This window comes from Erpetoichthys calabaricus, chromosome 5 (genome assembly GCF_900747795.2).
Source record: "Erpetoichthys calabaricus chromosome 5, fErpCal1.3, whole genome shotgun sequence".
Classification (NCBI taxonomy): Eukaryota; Metazoa; Chordata; class Cladistia; order Polypteriformes; family Polypteridae; genus Erpetoichthys; species Erpetoichthys calabaricus.
The window spans coordinates 33,922,059-33,939,285 of NC_041398.2; the positions used below are offsets into that span (position 1 = coordinate 33,922,059).

A 17,227-nucleotide genomic window follows, 5' to 3' on the forward strand; every position below is an offset into this window, starting at 1 on the left:
GGATTGGTCCCTGCCTTGTGCCCTGTGTTGGCTGGGATTGGCTCCAGCAGACCCCTGTGACCCTGTGTTCGGATTCAGCGGGTTGGAAAATGGATGGATGGATGGATGGATGGATATATATATATATATATATATATATATGTTTGTTTTTTATTTACAACAGATATTAGGTACTATCAGGTTAAACAATATTAAGCAACTAATTTATAAAAACGTGATTTGTCCTGCTGTTATCTTAGCTGTTTCAATTCTCTTTTTATTCCTGTGCCAAACCAAGTTCATAGTAGGCATTGAACAGCATGTAGGTATTATGGTACCACATCTGCCTCTCGATAAATTGTGTGTTTTTGGGACAACTTTCTACCGGTTGCTCATTCACATCTGTCTTAATGCTTAAGTCACACCCGGTCTGTCGCAGGTCATTTTCGAAATCAACAGTACAGTTCAGAGAAAGTTTCTGGCTGTCCATGTTCTCCTTGACATGCAGTAAGCACCCTGAATGCCACATTGGTCTAATTAGACTGAGGTTATCGTGCATGTCTAGGGTTATTTTAATACCAGAGGTATTTCCTACTTGTTGAAATTGCAGAGCCAGTTTTGTCGCCACATTAAAGAGCTCACTACCTCTCCAATACCAAAGACTTTTAGCATGTGTTATGTTTTGAACATTGTGTGGAACCTTTTGACCTGTCATACAGGGAAGTCTTTTCACTAAGAGGAAGAGCTTTGGCATGCAAGTTTCCATGTTCATGACATTACTTTCATTCTGGGCATCTATCAAGGACCACAGATTATGGGGTGAATAGGAGATGTGCACTATAAAGTCACCTTGATCTGTACTGAGGAGATCAAGAGATTTATTTGGGTACATTACCGAAGTAATCAGAGATCCATCTTGAGTCCAAAGCTGAGTCAGCATACCCTCTTCCTGAACACTTTTAGGATGGCTGGATATCACACGCAGTAGAGAGTTATTTTGTCCCTGGTGCAGCACTTCTAATGCCAGACCTGAGTAAAAGTTCATCAAATGCCCATCACTCCAGTACCACAGTTGTGTCTCCATTATGTTTTCACTGAATGGCAGGGCTTCCACAAAATGATCTTCTTCCCTACCTGTTAGCAGAACACAGGGAGATGTTTCTATCCTTATAAAAAATGGGCATAAAACAGCCCAGATGGTCTCCTCATTCCCTTTTGGTATTAACTGCCATGACTGAGTCACCAGAACTGAGGTTATGAGCTGTCCATCAGCGGTCATCACAAGTTTGAAATTCACATCGCAATCAGCAGAGTTTATTACAGTATGTTCAGTACCGGACCTGCATGACTCTGAGAACAGCTGCCCATCAAGTGAATGAGATATAAATTTTACTTTCTTGCATTTTATCTTATCCACAACCAAAGTGATTCCAGTTTCAACATTCTTAATGGCTGAATTGTTCTCCCAATGCCACAGTTGGTTCTCGCTGTCACTGTAATCTCTCTTCACTAGAAAGCTGTTATTACCCTCACTTGTTAGGAGTTTGCACTCACTCTGTGACTTCAAATAATATACATGGAGAGCTGAAGTTCTGCTCAGTTTAGATGGACTGCTGCTAATGTTCTGTCTTCTGGTCAGCAATTGCATACTCTCTTCTATCGGCCTGCTCTTACCCAGGTATCCACTGGAAGCTGTTGCCTGCTGAAACTGCAGAAGATACATCTTTGACATGTCAGCTGATAGGTGTAACAAGTCCACATCATCTGCTTTCCGATGGCCTGTCTTCTCAGATGGTTGGTGCCGTTCACACTCTTCACAGGGGAAATTAGCTGCTGCCTGAAAATCGAAAAACAGGAGCTGCAGCAAGATGGAAAACAGAAGAGCAGAGGAGCACTGGCAGCAGTTCATCCTTCTTGATTCCTTTTGCCACACTTCAAGCAACAAAAGTAGAAAAGAGTTTCTGTTCTTTTATTTATTCTGCCAGCATCTAGAAAGGGGAAGCAAAAAAAAAAAGATCACAGTGAAGTGACGGAACACTAAGACGTATTCAGATGAATGCAACTGTCTATAAATCTGGAATGCCGTGTATGGTATTCCTTAGTTTAGTCTTGTTGCTGCATGTTTTCATCCCAGACAATTTCTGCTTCCTTCATTCAGCAAGCTGAAGTCATCAGTGTAGTCTGGAGAAGACATGTGGCAGGCATTCTAGATGCTATTTTAATCTGATTACACTTCTGTCATATTTTCTTTCCTAAATTTATTGGAATATGATAAGCATTTTCTGTGGTATATGGACAATAAAAAAATATATATTTTTAAAAAATGTTTGTCATCATGACAATAATTTTTATTCCACTTTTGCATGTGTTCTGGTTATTTAACACATTGACTTCTGGACCATTTTTTACCAGGACATTGCCCTACAGGCTTATACATATATGATAAATAATAAACTCTATTAAAACTCATAAAAAATGTAAAAAAAAATGTATTAGAAAGCAAGTTTTATTGTCAACAGTAATTCTGTCAAAAATGTAAAGAAACGGTTCATTTTCACTGGTAGCATGACTGAAAGTCTACATTTGAATGCAACAAATTGAAACATGCAACACGCAGAGTGCAGGCTTAAAAGCACATGTGCCACAAATATAACGCGTTTCTTTGCACAGTCCATTCTTGTTGTACACAACACATTTGGTAGTTAGTGGATACACTCAGTGGGTGGCAGATTGTCCATATATTGCTGTCCTATAGTCATGATAAGTCAGATACATTAATTAAAGCAAAATGCCTTTGGGGCAGATATCTGCATCAGTACCAGAGTTTATAGGTACCACATCATCCAATTGATTGTCACTATCTCGATCACTATCATTATCATCAAAATATTCATCATGCAATAAATCAAGTTCTTCCAAAACATCATCAGCTTTATACCTGTTTCAGGATGACATAACTGTGGATTTTTCTATTTATGGCAATACTAGTAAAATACCCGCGCTTCGCAGCGGAGAAGTAGTGTGTTAAAGAGGTTATGTAAACATATATATACATAAACATATATACTTATATATACATATCTACATATACACATATCTACATATATACATACAGTATATATATACATATACATATTTACATATCTACATATATATACACATATATACATATCTACATACATACACATCTATCTATCTATCTATCTATCTATCTATCTATCTATCTATCTATCTATCTATCTATCTATCTATCTATCTATCTATCTATCTATCTATCTATCTATTGTCAGTTCAGCACTCCGGTTGGAATATGACCAAGCCGTGCAAGCTTACTGTTAAGAATGCAACGTATAGTTGTACAGGAGAAAAGTAATCTTGCCTGAAATCAATGGCAACCTTTTGTAGGTCTATGAACTTAATTTAAACTTTAGGTTTACACGGTGCTTTCTTTCCGAAGTACCTGCACTCATGAATATGTCTGTATGCGTCAGTCGCTGAAATCCCCGTGGTTCGCACCGGCGAAGTTCTGCTTTTAAATTTTTATTAAGAAGAAAAGAAAACCTTTTAAAATTGAGGTAAAATATACCAATAACAGTTTGTTAAGGATCTGGTTTTTTGCCTTCACTCGAGTGATCACTTCGAGCTTTAAGCCTGAGAAATCACCCTGTAAATGCACACGTTTAATTGCACATCTGTTAATATGTATGCTTACACAGTATTAAAAGACACTCAACAATTACACAGTATTAAAAGACACTCAACAATTAACGTCATTTACCTTCGTTCCCGCGTTTGACTCGTGCTGTAAATCTCTTCCTTGTTTTCACTTCACGTGATTACGTAGGAGGCGTAATATGTGATGACGTGATACGTGACTCCGCCTCCTACATTAGAGTATATGGACAAAAAACAGGTTCCAGTTATGACCATTATGCGTAGAATTTCGAAATGAAACCTGCCTAACTTTTGTAAGTAAGCTGTAAGGAATGAGCCTGCCAAATTTCAGCCTTCTATCTACATGGGAAGTTGGACAATTAGTGATGAGTGAGTCAGTCAGTCAGTGAGTCAGTCAGTCAGTGAGGGCTTTGCCTTTTATTAATTAGTATAGATTTTCCCCAAGCTGTTGAAATAAAAGAATTCTATGGCTGTCCACTAGATGGCAGCATTATAGTAGGTAACTGTGGCATGGCAGCAGAACTCACCAGAAAACTGGCTTTGTCTATAGTGGCGTTATACTGAGAAAATGTTAATGAGCCTTAAAAAAAAACAGAAAAGGAAAGCATTCATGATAAATGTTTCTCGTACCTTTCATCGATAACTTAATTAAAGTTATAATAGTAATTCTTAAGGACACTCAACAGTAACTACACACCCATGCTGATCAACTTTATTAGAGAAGGAACTGCTTTCTATTCATTCCCAAACATCCACGCTCTGTACTAGTAATTTCATGTATAGCTGCTAACTTTAGTTATTAAATGATGTTATTTAGTTATTAAATGCTATGTGGGTGCTTCTACCCTCTATAGCAGGGGTGTCAAACTCCGGGCCTGGAGGGCCACAGTGGCTGCAGGTTTTCATTCTGACCCATTTCCTAATCAGTGACCAATTTTCACTGCTAATTAACTCCTTTCCCCTTCATTTTAATAGTCCTGTTTTTAAGGATTCAGTCCTCTGAATTGATTCGTTTCTTCATGAAATGGCAGCCAAACAGAAATGAGACGTGAAACGAGCCAACAGATGAGCAGCTAAACTGGGATTTCAAACTCCAACCAATTTCACTACAACCAATCTGCCAAGTTGGCCCTGTTGAGAAAATGGACATGTTCTTAAAAAGAAAGCCTTCTGACCAGGAGTGTGAATGTGATACAAAATGAGACACATCCTCCTCTCGCAGAGGCCAACAGAAAAAGGAAGACAAATCTGTGACCAGGCAATGCAATGATGACTCTCTGAAGTTTGGATTCAATTACACAGCAGATCCCTCTTGCCGGATCAGCCTCTCTCACCGTCTGCCTCATTTGTAAGAAGAAGCTGTCAAATGACAACATGGATCCTATTAGGCTAAAACAGTGGTTTGTAAACTCAGTCATGGGGGCTGCAGGTGTTTTTTCCAACCAACTTGTGTTTTTAATTGGACTCCTAACCTAATTAAGTGAGCTGTTATTTCCCAGTTTCTGTGTTTTGGGATAAATGAAGAAATTACAAAAGTAAGTGTGTTAATACATTTTAATAACAATTAATATCAATGTCAACTTTATTTATATAGCACATTTAAAACAACATAGGAATGCTGTGGCCAAAGTGCTTTACAATAATAGAATTAAAGAAAACATACAATTAACATGAATTACATAAATAGAAATAAAATAAAAGAACATAAATAAAATAAATAATAAATAGAAGTAATGTTATATAATCACAATGAGGAAACCATCAGTATTACTGAAGGTCACGGAATGCAAGTGAATAGAAATGAGTCTTTAGTCTTGTTTTAAACAGTTCAATTGTAGACGACTCCTTTATGTGATGAGGTAAAGAGTTCCACAGGCGAGGAGCAACAGCTGCAAACACTCTGTCCCCCTTAGTTTTACACTTGGTACGAGGGACAACCAGAGGCAACTGACCAGAAGATCTAAGCACTCTAGATGGCTGGTGTAAAACACACAATTCGGATAAATAGGCAGGAGCAAGCCCATGTAAAGATTTAAAAACTAGTAACAAGATTTTTAAATCAATTCAAAAACTGACAAGCAGCCAGTGTAAAGAAGCTAATATTGGAGAAACAGAGTCATACAACCAGAAAGCGAGAGGCAGTATTCTGGATCAACTGTAACCTGTGTATTAGGGATTTGGTAATCCCAGAATACAGCGAGTTGCAGTAATCAAGGCGAGAAAGGATAAAAGCATGAGTAGCTTTCTCAAGATCCCTAGAAGATAAAAACGGCTTGATCTTACCTAATAGATGAAGCTGGAAAAAGCAACTCTTGACTACAGAATTAACTTGTTTCTCAAAAGAGAGGTTACTGTCAAAGATAACACCTAGATTGCGGACTTGAGGTTTGAAAAAGACAGAGAAAGATCCGAGCAGTTATTTGAGATTAGCTGATGGACCCACTATAAGCACCTCCATTTTATTTTGATTCAGATCAAGAAAATTATTAGCCATCCAGGATCTTAGTTCAGAAAGACAGTTGTGCAATTGATTTATTGCAGAGTTGCAGACAGGAACATAAACCTATGTATCATCAGCACAGCAGTGAAAAAAAAATGTTAAATTTCCTAAAAATAGCTCCAACAGGGTGAAGGTATATAGAGAATAAGAGGAACACCACATTTAAGAGGAGCAGTAGACGAAAAAGAGGAATGTAAAGTCACTGAAAAGTGTCTACCAGTTACATATGACCTGAACCAGTTAAGAGAAGCCCCTTTAAGCCCAACAAGATGTTCAAGCTGCAACAGCAATATCTCATGGTCAAAAGTGTCAAAGGCAGTGGACAGGTCCAGGAGGACAAGGACTGCAGCGCCACCTAAGTCAGTAATGATAGAGATGTCATTGAATACATTAAGGAGGGCCGTCTCAACACCATGATAACACCTAAAGCCAAATTGGTAGATCTCAAATAAATTATTGGAGTTAAGGTGATCAACCAATTGATTATAAATAATAATTTATATTAATATAAAAAATATTATATTTATGTTCACCTTGATTTCCATTCTGCCTTTCCATTATTGACCACTTAGTGGGTCTGATGCTGAAGCAGTTGCAGCCTTTCATTATTTAGTGGTTTTTCACCCTGGTGCCTGCTTTGCTTTTTTTAATTGTCACTATTAAGGTACAATGAAAGGAACAGACTTCACAGAATAAGGGAAAAATAAAAGGAAAGCAACCAGAAACAGTTAAGCGTTTAAAACTATGGTAAAAACAGAAATACATCTAAATGTCTTATAATGTAAAAATAATGCTGATGTGCTTTTCTGAATGCAGAATAAGAAAAGAATTAAAAGAACAGCTAACTAAATGAGATCAATTACTATCAATTATTAAAACATTGTGAATCTGGTTGGAACAAAAATCTGCAGCCACAGGGCCGTGTTTGGGAACCACTGAGCCAAAACATCAAAATCTAACCAAACATCTGTCTCTTGCTAATCAAGACCAAAATTATTTTGAAAGATCACACTGAAAAATAGGTAAGTTTATTGAGAAGATGCCCAAAGGTCTGTGAAAAAGCCCAGGAAGCCAGCTACCAAGTTGTACAATTAGAGGCTATATGAAAAAAGCACAATGTAGCAGAATTAATAATCTTGCCAGATAGCAAAGCAATTATGGACATGATGTACAGTAAGCTCCAGAGGCCATGAAGGAGATTACAAGAGTCCCTCATTCAGACAACAGTATAACCAGATGGATCAATTTCTGCAGACACTGAGAATGGAAAAATATTGACAGGAGAAAAATATACACTACAGCTTAATGAATCAACAGATACACTCACTGGCCACTTTATTAGGTATATCGGTTTAACTGCTTGTTACTGCAAATATTTAATCAACCAATCACACGGCAGTAACTCAATGCATTTAGGCATGTAGACATTGTCAAGATGACATACTGAAGTTCAAACTGAGCATCAGAATGGGGAAGAAAGGTGATTTAAGTGACTTTGAATGTGGCATGATTGTTGGTGCCAGAGAAGCTGGCCTAAGTATTTCAGAACCTGCTGATATGCTGGGATTTTGATGCACAACCATCTCTAGGGTTTAGAGAGAACTGTCCAAAAACGGGAAAATATTCAGTGAGTGGCAATTCTCTGGGCAAAAATGCCCAGAGGTCAGAGGAGAATGGCCTGACTGGTTTGAGCTGACAGAAAGGAAACAGTAACTGAAATAAACACTCGTTACAACCAAAGTATGCAGAAGAGCATTGGATAAATGCTGTTTGGTTCTGACGAGTCTCGATTTGGGTGACATTTGAATGTCAGAATTTGGCATCAACAACATGAAAGCACAGATCCATCCTGCCTTGTACCAATGGTTCATGCTGGTGGTACTAGTGTAATATTGTGGGGGATATTTTCATGGTACACTCTGGGTTCCTTAGTACCAACATGGACCCCAACAGGGTTGAGCTTTCAAGCTCCAATCCTGTGAACCCAATGTAATCCAGGATGACTGTCCACTTGCATGCCAGAGGAGATATTGCCTCTCTCTCAGTCCTTCCGTTCTCCAGGTTTCCCTGCCGGGCAAGGGTTCCAGCCATATGCCACACTGCCCCTCCCACAGCTGAAGCTCATAGGGCAAAGTGACCCATTGCACGAATGCTGTCTTCTGACAGGATGGGGCGCCAGCAGACCTCCAGTCGCAGTTCCACCCTGAAAAACAAAACCAAGAGAAGGGCTGCAAGATGCTGCCATGACGGCATCCCATGACATCGTCCATAGTTCTGTATGGACAACGTCTCCACCCGTGATGAGATTTTGGCACTCAAAGCACTGGCACTTCTCTACATGTCCCAGTTCCCACTGGACATGGAAATAGGATGGGTAACTCCACTCCACCTCTTCCTCAGCTTCTCTCTGCCCCTGTGGCCCTTATAAGGCATGTGAGCACACTGGCTCATGCTTTGTCCTATTGGGAGACCCTCTCTTCTTTCTCCGGTTTCTCCCTTTATTTTGGGTTGCTGTAACAACTTGGATCCCCTTATGGGAAAAGGAGGGACCCTGCGCTGTTAGCACTCTTCTGACCTGCACGAGATCGCTACATCTTCTTGGGGCGGGGAGGTCTGGGTACCTACACATACAAGCTGGCCCCTCCCCTGCACCTCAGCTGTCTCTCCTCGCATCGCATGATCGGTCATCGTTCCCCAGTCTATTGTTGGACCCCCTACTACTCGAGTCCATTCAGATACATTCCAGCTCAATTAGTAGGGGTTCCTTTCTTACATACTGGTATGACAGAACACATGTGAGATTTAATGTTTTTGTGCTTAGCAGTATAGTGATGTGTCTTGTGGAATTTTTAGTTATAAAAAGTGTGCCACCACAAAAAAATGTTGGGAAGCACTGCTCTGTATATAGAGTCCTCCATAATGCTTGGGTTAAAGACACCTTATTCTTTCATTTACTTCTCTGCTCCACAGTTTAAAATTACAAATCGAACAATTCAGATGTGATTACAGTGCACATTGCAGACTTTCATTTAAGGGTATTTGCATACATTTCGGTCACATTATGTAGAAATGACAACACTTTTTCTACATGGTCCCCCCATTTCAGGGCACCGTAATGGTTGGGACAATTGGCGTCATAGGTATCTTCACAGGTGTTTACTCAGGGGTGATTCATTGCTTCATTAGTGCAGGCATAAGATACCTGGACTTGCTTGTACCTTTTGGAGTCTGTAGCTGCAATGCTGAGCTCAGTACTCACAAAGGGACTGATAGGCCAAGGAAGACCTCCATTGCTTATGAAAAAAGAATTCTTATTACTGTAATGAAAAAGCCCCAAATACCTGTCTGACCGATCAGAATTATTTTTCTGGAGGCATATGTGGATGTGTCTCAGATGACTTTTAGCATTACACTTCATGAATAGAAACACAGAGGCCACACTGCAAGATACAAGCCACTAGACAGCCACAAAGCCAAGATGGATGAATTTTGGAAAAATTTATAGCTTGTTATAGCTTGGGCATGTAAGGCACCACAAGTCCTGTCACATTTATCTTTGTTGAAGATAGATGATAGAAGCTGCACAATGAAGTCTGAGATGTTTAGAAACATCTTATCTTCTCAAGTTCCAGTGCGTGCCTCTAAACCCAATGGACAATGCTTCATCCTGCAACAAGAGAATGATTCCTAGCATACTATTAAGGCAACACAGGAGTTTTTCAAAGCTATACATGGAAAATTATTAAATGGCCAAGCCAGTCACCCATTTTAAATCTAACAGAGCATGCCCTCCATATGCTGAAGAGAAACCTTAAGGGAAGAAGGCTACAAATGAAGCAGGTGCTGAAGATGGCTGCTTTAGACGCTTGGCAGAGCATTGCCAGAGAAGATACTCAGCACCTGGTGATGTCTATGAATCGCAGACTTCAAGCAGTCATTGCATGTAGGGGATATGTGACAAAATACTAAATATGACCTGCCATTGCTGTTTTACGAAAGATTATGTGATCCTGAAATGGAGGGGTTAGTATAAAAAAAAAATGTTGTCATTTCTACATGGAGTGACCAAAATGTATGCAAATACACATAAATAAAGAGTGTAATGTGCACTTTAATCACCTCTGATTTATTTGATTTGTAATTTTGGATTTATTAGTTGAGGTATTACTGTATAGCTTTTTCTCCTTAAGGCCTAACACTCCTAAGTGCAATGCTATAGGTTTGTCTGCCAATCTCAGCTGTCATCTCTGTCCCTTATAGTATCCAAACAGAATTTTCCAATTGCTGTAGGATTGTCCCCAGTATCTTCTTTTTGGTCTGCTAACTCTTCATCCTCCCTGAATTAATATTCCATTTTTGCTTTTCCTGGCCCTCATTGCTGTTTCTATCACTTTTACCCAGCAGAGGTTATTCTCCTAGGTTATGATTCATGATACAGTATATTAATGGTGACCTCTCATTGGAAATGGTCTAATTTTCAAACTTTTAAAAGCATTTTTCTTTTACCAAGTCTTTCCTGTGCTTTCTACAGTGTTGGCCCTACAGACATTCAGCTCCAGTGTCAAGAAGTGGCAGTCTGTCACATCATCATTGTAATTTTAGTTTCTGATTTGCTCCAGTGATTTGACATCTGTACAGTAGGTTTCTCCCAGGTATTTTCAATCCTGGATGCTCTGGGGACCTTTTTTTCAAGCTATATTAAGGTGGACACTGATTTTTATCTTAATTATTTTATAAAAACTGATTGCTATTGCTCTTTTTCTTGTTACTTGTTTGGTTCCAATATAAATGTGATCACAAAAAGTGAGAGTGATACTAACCTTCACTACTGGGCAACGAGAAAGACTTAGCATTTGCTTTTACTGTCACCATTAAGGTTGCAATATGAGATGTCACAGAAGGCCAAGGCCCTAAGACAGTATAAGGGAAGGACAGGGGGAATGGACATGGACAGGACACTATCTCCCCCTGAGCGCAAGATGGCAGCCCCCATGGGTTGCTGTGGTGCCTCAGATTCCCACAGAGCTACATGGGAGTTGGAGATCGGCACATCCTTGTTGATTTCCATGGGTGCCGCCAGGGGGTACCGTAAGAGTGACGGAGCCCTACTACACTGAGCTTCCACCACACCCGGGAGTACTTCCAGATCATGCTGATGGGCCATCTGAAGTACTCCTGGGTGCGGCATAAAAAGGACCACCTCACTTCAATCAGGGAGCTAGAATCAGGTAGGTGAGGACGCCAGGAGGAAGAGTGAAGGCAGAGGATGCAGAGAGAGGAAGAAGTCACACTGCTGTGTGCTGTAAATATTGTGCTTGCTGATTATTATACTTTACATTGGTGGGAAATGGTTGGAAAGCGTTTCACACAAGTGAGTAAAAACCTGTGTGTGTTGATGAACTTGTGCCTTGCATCAGTCTTTATCGGGTTTGGGGAGCTGGTGCACCTCCTGGTGTCTACAGAGACATGAGGGCACTACAACAACAACAACAACAACAACACTTATTTATATAGCACATTTTCATACAAATAATGTATGCTATGCTATGCTAAAAAGTTAGCAGTCTAGATTTAAGCACTTGGTGCATATAAATTTCTTGTTATTTATAAGGAAAATAGTGTGCGAGCAAACAGAAAAACTAGATAGTAAGGAACTAGACAAAAGAGTAGCAAGTGTTGATCAAAAATAATGAGTGCTTGGCTCCTGAATATTGAGCTAATGACACTGAGGGCAAGAGGGACAAACGTAGCATAAAATAATCAAGTGCACTTAGCCAATATTTCAATAATACACAATATCTGTTTTTGTGGTGGAATTTTTAATCTGAATTTATAAGTGAAATATGAATGCTTAATGTTCTAAATAACAGTTATGTTTTTATTACAAAATGCCTGTATTGCACTGAGTTAATATGCACCTAAAAATATTGTAAAATAGTCACACTTGTACACTCCTGAATAGCCCTCACTGAGCCTGACAGCAGCGACTCATAATGCAGCTGTTTTTAACGCTGAAGTTTTTGTGAGACTTTCTATCACTGTGGAGAGGTAAGTCGAGATTCTGTTGGCAGTAGTAAACACCTGTGTCTTCTGCTTTAAATCCATTGATAATCAATTTGAAGTTAGTCCCCAATGATGCAGTAGCATTGAAGTGAACAGGGGTCTCAGAGAGTCTGTATACAGCGTCATGGATCACCTTTTGTGGGGGATACCCTGGTCTGAGTCGGTGCCAATGCAGCACATCCACTTTATAACCAGAACTGTAAAGAGAGCTGTCTGCTCTGCAGTTGATAGTAACGGTTTCTCCGAGTTTGGGTGAAAGATGTGAGGGAGATTGAGTTAAGCTGATTAGCCCAGTGCAGACTGAAAATCAACACAAAAAATATATGCCAAATTAAAGTTTCGTGTTTAGTCCCATGCATTTTAAAGAAAATAAAATTGATTGATTTTCTAAATTGGCTTTAACCAGTTTTAGAGTTGCAATATACTGAAGCCTATCCCAATTCTGGATGTAACACCAGTGTATCATGGGGTGCACTCTCACCTGGTCAATTCAAACTTTTCCAATCAAGCTGACTTGCCCAGCTTTAGGATGCAAAGGAATAACTGGAGTACCCCATCAAACGCTAAATGGAAACAACAAGAAAAATGCAAACCCCAACCAGGCAGTGACCAGTGATACTCTCTCAGAGCTTTGAGGTTCAAACACTGACAATGACACTGCTCATTCTAAAATATTTTTAAGGAAAAGACAACCTCTGAGCTTTGGGCAATGACCAAAAGAATGAGATGGGATGCAGAGTGCAAGATGGCCAGGCCCTCTTAGAAATAGGGTGAAAAGCACAGACATCCGGGAGAGGCTTGGAGTAGAACTGCTGGCTCTCACAAGAGGAGCCAATTGAGGTGGTTCAAGTATTTGATACAGATGCCTCCCAGATACCTCCATGTAGAGGTTTTACAGGCATGACCAGCTTGTGGGGGACCCCAGACAAGACCCAGGACTCTCCTGGAGGATTATATCTGCCAGATGGCCTGGGATACCCTGGGATCCCACAGTATGAGGTGGCAAGTGTGGCTGGGGAAAGGGATATACTGGCCTCACTGCTAAGAATGTTGCCTCCACAACAAGGCTTCGGATAAGTGGTGGAAAATGAATGAATGAGACAACATCTTAAACATACACCTGGAATGATTGAGGTAATATATCCAATAACTAGAGAAAATATAAGAAGTTTATTACTCACGTGGAAAGGAGAAGAGAAGGAGTGCTGAGACCAGTTGATCCATGGTTGTTCCAGCAGTTTCTGATTCATAGGGTATTCACTAGTTGGTCTTATATGTCTTAGTGAAAAATTCAAATCAACGTCTTTGTGCAAATAAGAAGAGAAGGTGGAGCAAGAAAAGACAGCAGTGATCTGAAAACAGGAATCAGTCTGTTTCTGCATCACCAGCCTCTAGAACAAAGTTGTTAGCTAAAGTATAACTGATGACATTTCTGTGAGCTTCATGGGTGTGAATATAAACTTTGGTGATACCATATTAGTTGCAGTATTTTCAAATGTACTAAAATAGAGATAACTAAATTCCGTTTAAATATTGTGCTTTATAATTTAATGCAAGGTCTTTCATTCTAATATCCCATAATTAAAAATATATATATTTTAAATGTATAAAAATTATAACTTGTGATATTTATATATATAGTATGTGTAATTATGCTGTTAGATTTAAGTGCTGCTGTTTTGTTACAGAGGAGTCAGATGAGGTGGCTCAGGCATCTGATCAGGATGCCTCCTGGACGCCTCCCTGGTGAGGTGTTCTGGGCACGTCTAACTGGGAGGAGGCCCAGGAGAAGACCCAGGACATGCTGGAGGGACTATGTCTCTCGGCTGGCCTGGGAATGCTTTGGGATTCCCCCAGAAGAGCTAGAAGAAGTGGCCGGGGAGAGGGAAGTCTGGGCATCTCTGCTCAAGCTGCTGCCCCCGCGACCCGACTTCAGATAAGCAGAAGAGAATGGATGGATGGATGGATGTTTTGTTACAGGGCAGCATGGTGGTGCAGTGGTAGCGCTGCTGCCTCTCAGTAAGGAGACCTGGGTTCTCTTCCCGGGTCCTCCCTGCGTGGAGTTTGCATGTTCTCCCCGTGTCTGTGTGGGTTTCCTCCCACAGTCCAAAGACATGCAGGTTAAGTGGACTGGTGATTCTAAATTGGCCCTAGTGTGTGCTTGGTGTGTAGGTGTGTGTCCTGAGGTGGGTTGGCGCCCTGCCCAGGATTGGTTTCGTGCCTTGCACCCTGTGTTGGCTGGGATTGGCTCCAGCAGACCCCTGTGTTCAGCAGGTTGGAAAATGGATGGATGGTTGGATGTTTTGTTACATAAGCTGGAAAAATATGTTGAGATCTCATGAACTGTCCATGTGCGGTTTTGTTCCCATTTATCAAGTCAATTTCAGTTCATACAGAAATGTGCCGCCAGTACTCCATCATTTTTTTTTCTCTTGTATACTGTAGTTAGATATTGTAAACTAATTTGTTTTACTGTGTGTTTTAACTAATCTGTATCTTTATGTTTGTGAATTATATAATTACAGTAATAACTGTAAAGTTTTTTGTAGTATATTACCTGTGAGTCTCATCCTGCTCTATAAGTCCTCACTTAGTGAGCCCCACTAAACAAAAATTAACTAAATAAATTTCTCTTCTGGCATGTGTCAGCCACTGTATTGGCTAGTTGGTACAAATCTGTTATATAAATGGATGTCAAGAGAAAAAAAATATTAGGTGTTCATGCTTTAGTATGTATAATGTAATGTAAAGTATTTAGATAATGTATAAAAGAAGTCCAGAAGTTATTACACTCGGTTTTACGAGTATCAGTATTGCAGGCAAACTCATGGCTCCTCATGAATTTTCATACATAGAGATGTCTGTGGCATATCAAAAGAATGGAATTGTGTCCAGGTTGCTAAAGTCACTAGATTTTAAGGCACTTTGTAGATAACAAGCCAGGAATATGACACTCCTATTTTAAAGAAGCACAGAATCATGGGGCCTCATTTATAAAGGTTTGAATCAAGCAAGAAAATATGCATATGCCAAGAAAACAAAAAAAAAAAGGAAAATACATACAGCAAAAGACACATTTCTATGTGATTTACCTTTATAAATCACAATCATGTTGTAAATGTGCATACGCGAACCCCCCAATTGCCACCCTGAAACACCCACATATGGATTACGCTAATCAGTCTCATTCATATGCAATCACGATGACACAGACGTTCATTGACTGGCTGAGCAGCCTCCAACCTGACACCTCGAAATGTTGCTATGCTCCACAACTGAGAGAACAAGAGGATGCACAGCACTGTAGCACCTCTCCTCTGTGATCTAGGGGCCTGGGAAAAGTATATGGTGTCAGCATCTGAGCGAGTTTCTGCTGTCACCTGGCACATGTAATGACACGATTGCTCTTACAATGAATAATACAGGCCATACAAAAAATGGAGGGTTCAGTCAGTTAATTTGCAAAGAAGCCTGCCATCACATAAAGCACCATCAGGTCTGCCAAAGCTACTTTGCCTTAAAATAAATGAATCATTTGTTGACTCAGGCCAGCAAGCCAAGACCTTTCAGTCTCATCTTGGCATATGTGTTACTGGAGTGTGACTGCTTACAGTTAACAAAAGTAGCTTCATTCCTGCTAGGTGCCCTATATATAATATAAGAGCAGTACTGTGCTACAATTACATTAGGAAAACCGGACACTGCTACTAATTGCCTGTTTATGTTGGCAGAAGCATCTTACGGTTTATGTATGTGCATCCATACTGTATGAAAACTAAATGTAGCATCTCAGAGGCTCTTTAATGACTTCCAGCATAGCAGGCACAATGGACAGAACCTTGGGTGAGACATTCCTGACCTGTCCCCGAAAAGTGACAACAGGTAGCCAAAACTAAAGCAAACAATTAAAAGGTTCATAAGTGCAAATATGCATAATTGGCCTCCTTAAAAGGGGACTAAAATAGAGTTTATACATCACATTGATCACTTTTGACATGTATGTTTGTCGCATCGTTGCACATTATAATAATGGCTCAGTGATTTGAATTATTATGCAGTATGGCAGGCCGCTGGGGGTGGTACCCAGCCGGGATGCCCGAGAGGACCGGAGGAAGGCTTGCGCCTCCTCCAGACCATGAGGGGGCGACTGCCCTGGTTGCGTTGGGGAAGCCCAACCCTGTAGGGGCCCGTGGTCACTGCCAGGGGGCGCCCCGGTGCCTGGAGAGCCCTGGACCTCAGCACTTCCGCCACACCCGGAAGTGCTGGGGGGAAGAAGAATGGGGACACCCAGAGTCCTTCCGGGTGCGCAGCCAGTACTTCTGCCACACAGGGGTGTGTCAGCGTTGGAGTGTCGGGAAGCACCTGGAGCCCATCTGGGTGGGCATAAAAGGGGCCGCCTCCCTTCAGACAGTGACTGGAGTCGGGCGGAAGTGGACAAGAGTCGTGTTGGAGAGGAGTGGAGGCGGCCTGAAGAAGGCAGGCACTGGAGAGAAAGGCCTGTACTTTGGGGGATTGGTGCTGGGAGCACTGTGTTTGTGCAACGTTAACTTGTAAATATTGTAAATAAACGTGTGTTGGGTGCAAGATACGATGTCTGTCTGTCTGTGTCCGGGCTGCTTCTCACAACAGACGAACTGTAATTTAGCTGGTTTGGCTGCATTTCCCTACTTAATCAAGGATGTTGTCATTTTCAGTTTCTCCAAAATGTTGTGTATGCATGGGTCAGAATTGCTGTAAATATGTGCATGTTCTCCCATCAAGTTTTCATTTTGTGGATAGTTGTGTTGTGCCCATTTCAAGGCCCTTTTTTTGTGCATATGCAGATTTTATAAATCTGAACCCCAGTGAGGAAAGAACAGGTGTGTAGAAAATCATTTTTCAAACAACGGTTCAGCACTGGTACTACATATCCCCTCAGTGTCAGGTTTCAATCAGGCAGTGTAGTCTGCATTTTCTTTCTTTGTTATTGTGGCTTGTCCATTTTCATCTCAAAGTCTTTCAATCCTAACC

The 17,227-nt window shown here is 40.6% G+C and overlaps 1 protein-coding gene across 2 annotated transcripts; it reads right to left on the minus strand.

Moving 5' to 3' along the window:
* Positions 1–155: 155 nt before the first annotated feature.
* Positions 156–13,631, minus strand: LOC127527742 (uncharacterized). 2 transcript variants are annotated; one of them, XM_051927476.1, is made up of 2 exons: positions 13,399–13,631; positions 156–1,967 (listed from the first exon to the last, which is right to left on the minus strand). In XM_051927476.1, exon 2 carries the CDS (start codon positions 1,886–1,888, stop codon positions 257–259), a length of 1,632 nt encoding a protein of 543 aa, XP_051783436.1. In that variant the 5' UTR covers positions 1,889–1,967; positions 13,399–13,631; the 3' UTR covers positions 156–256. The 2 variants fall into 2 exon arrangements, 1 of the variants encoding a protein (XP_051783436.1); XR_007934892.1 differs by lacking the exon at positions 156–1,967 and adding an exon at positions 12,204–12,517.
* Between the last annotated feature and the right edge of the window lie 3,596 nt (positions 13,632–17,227).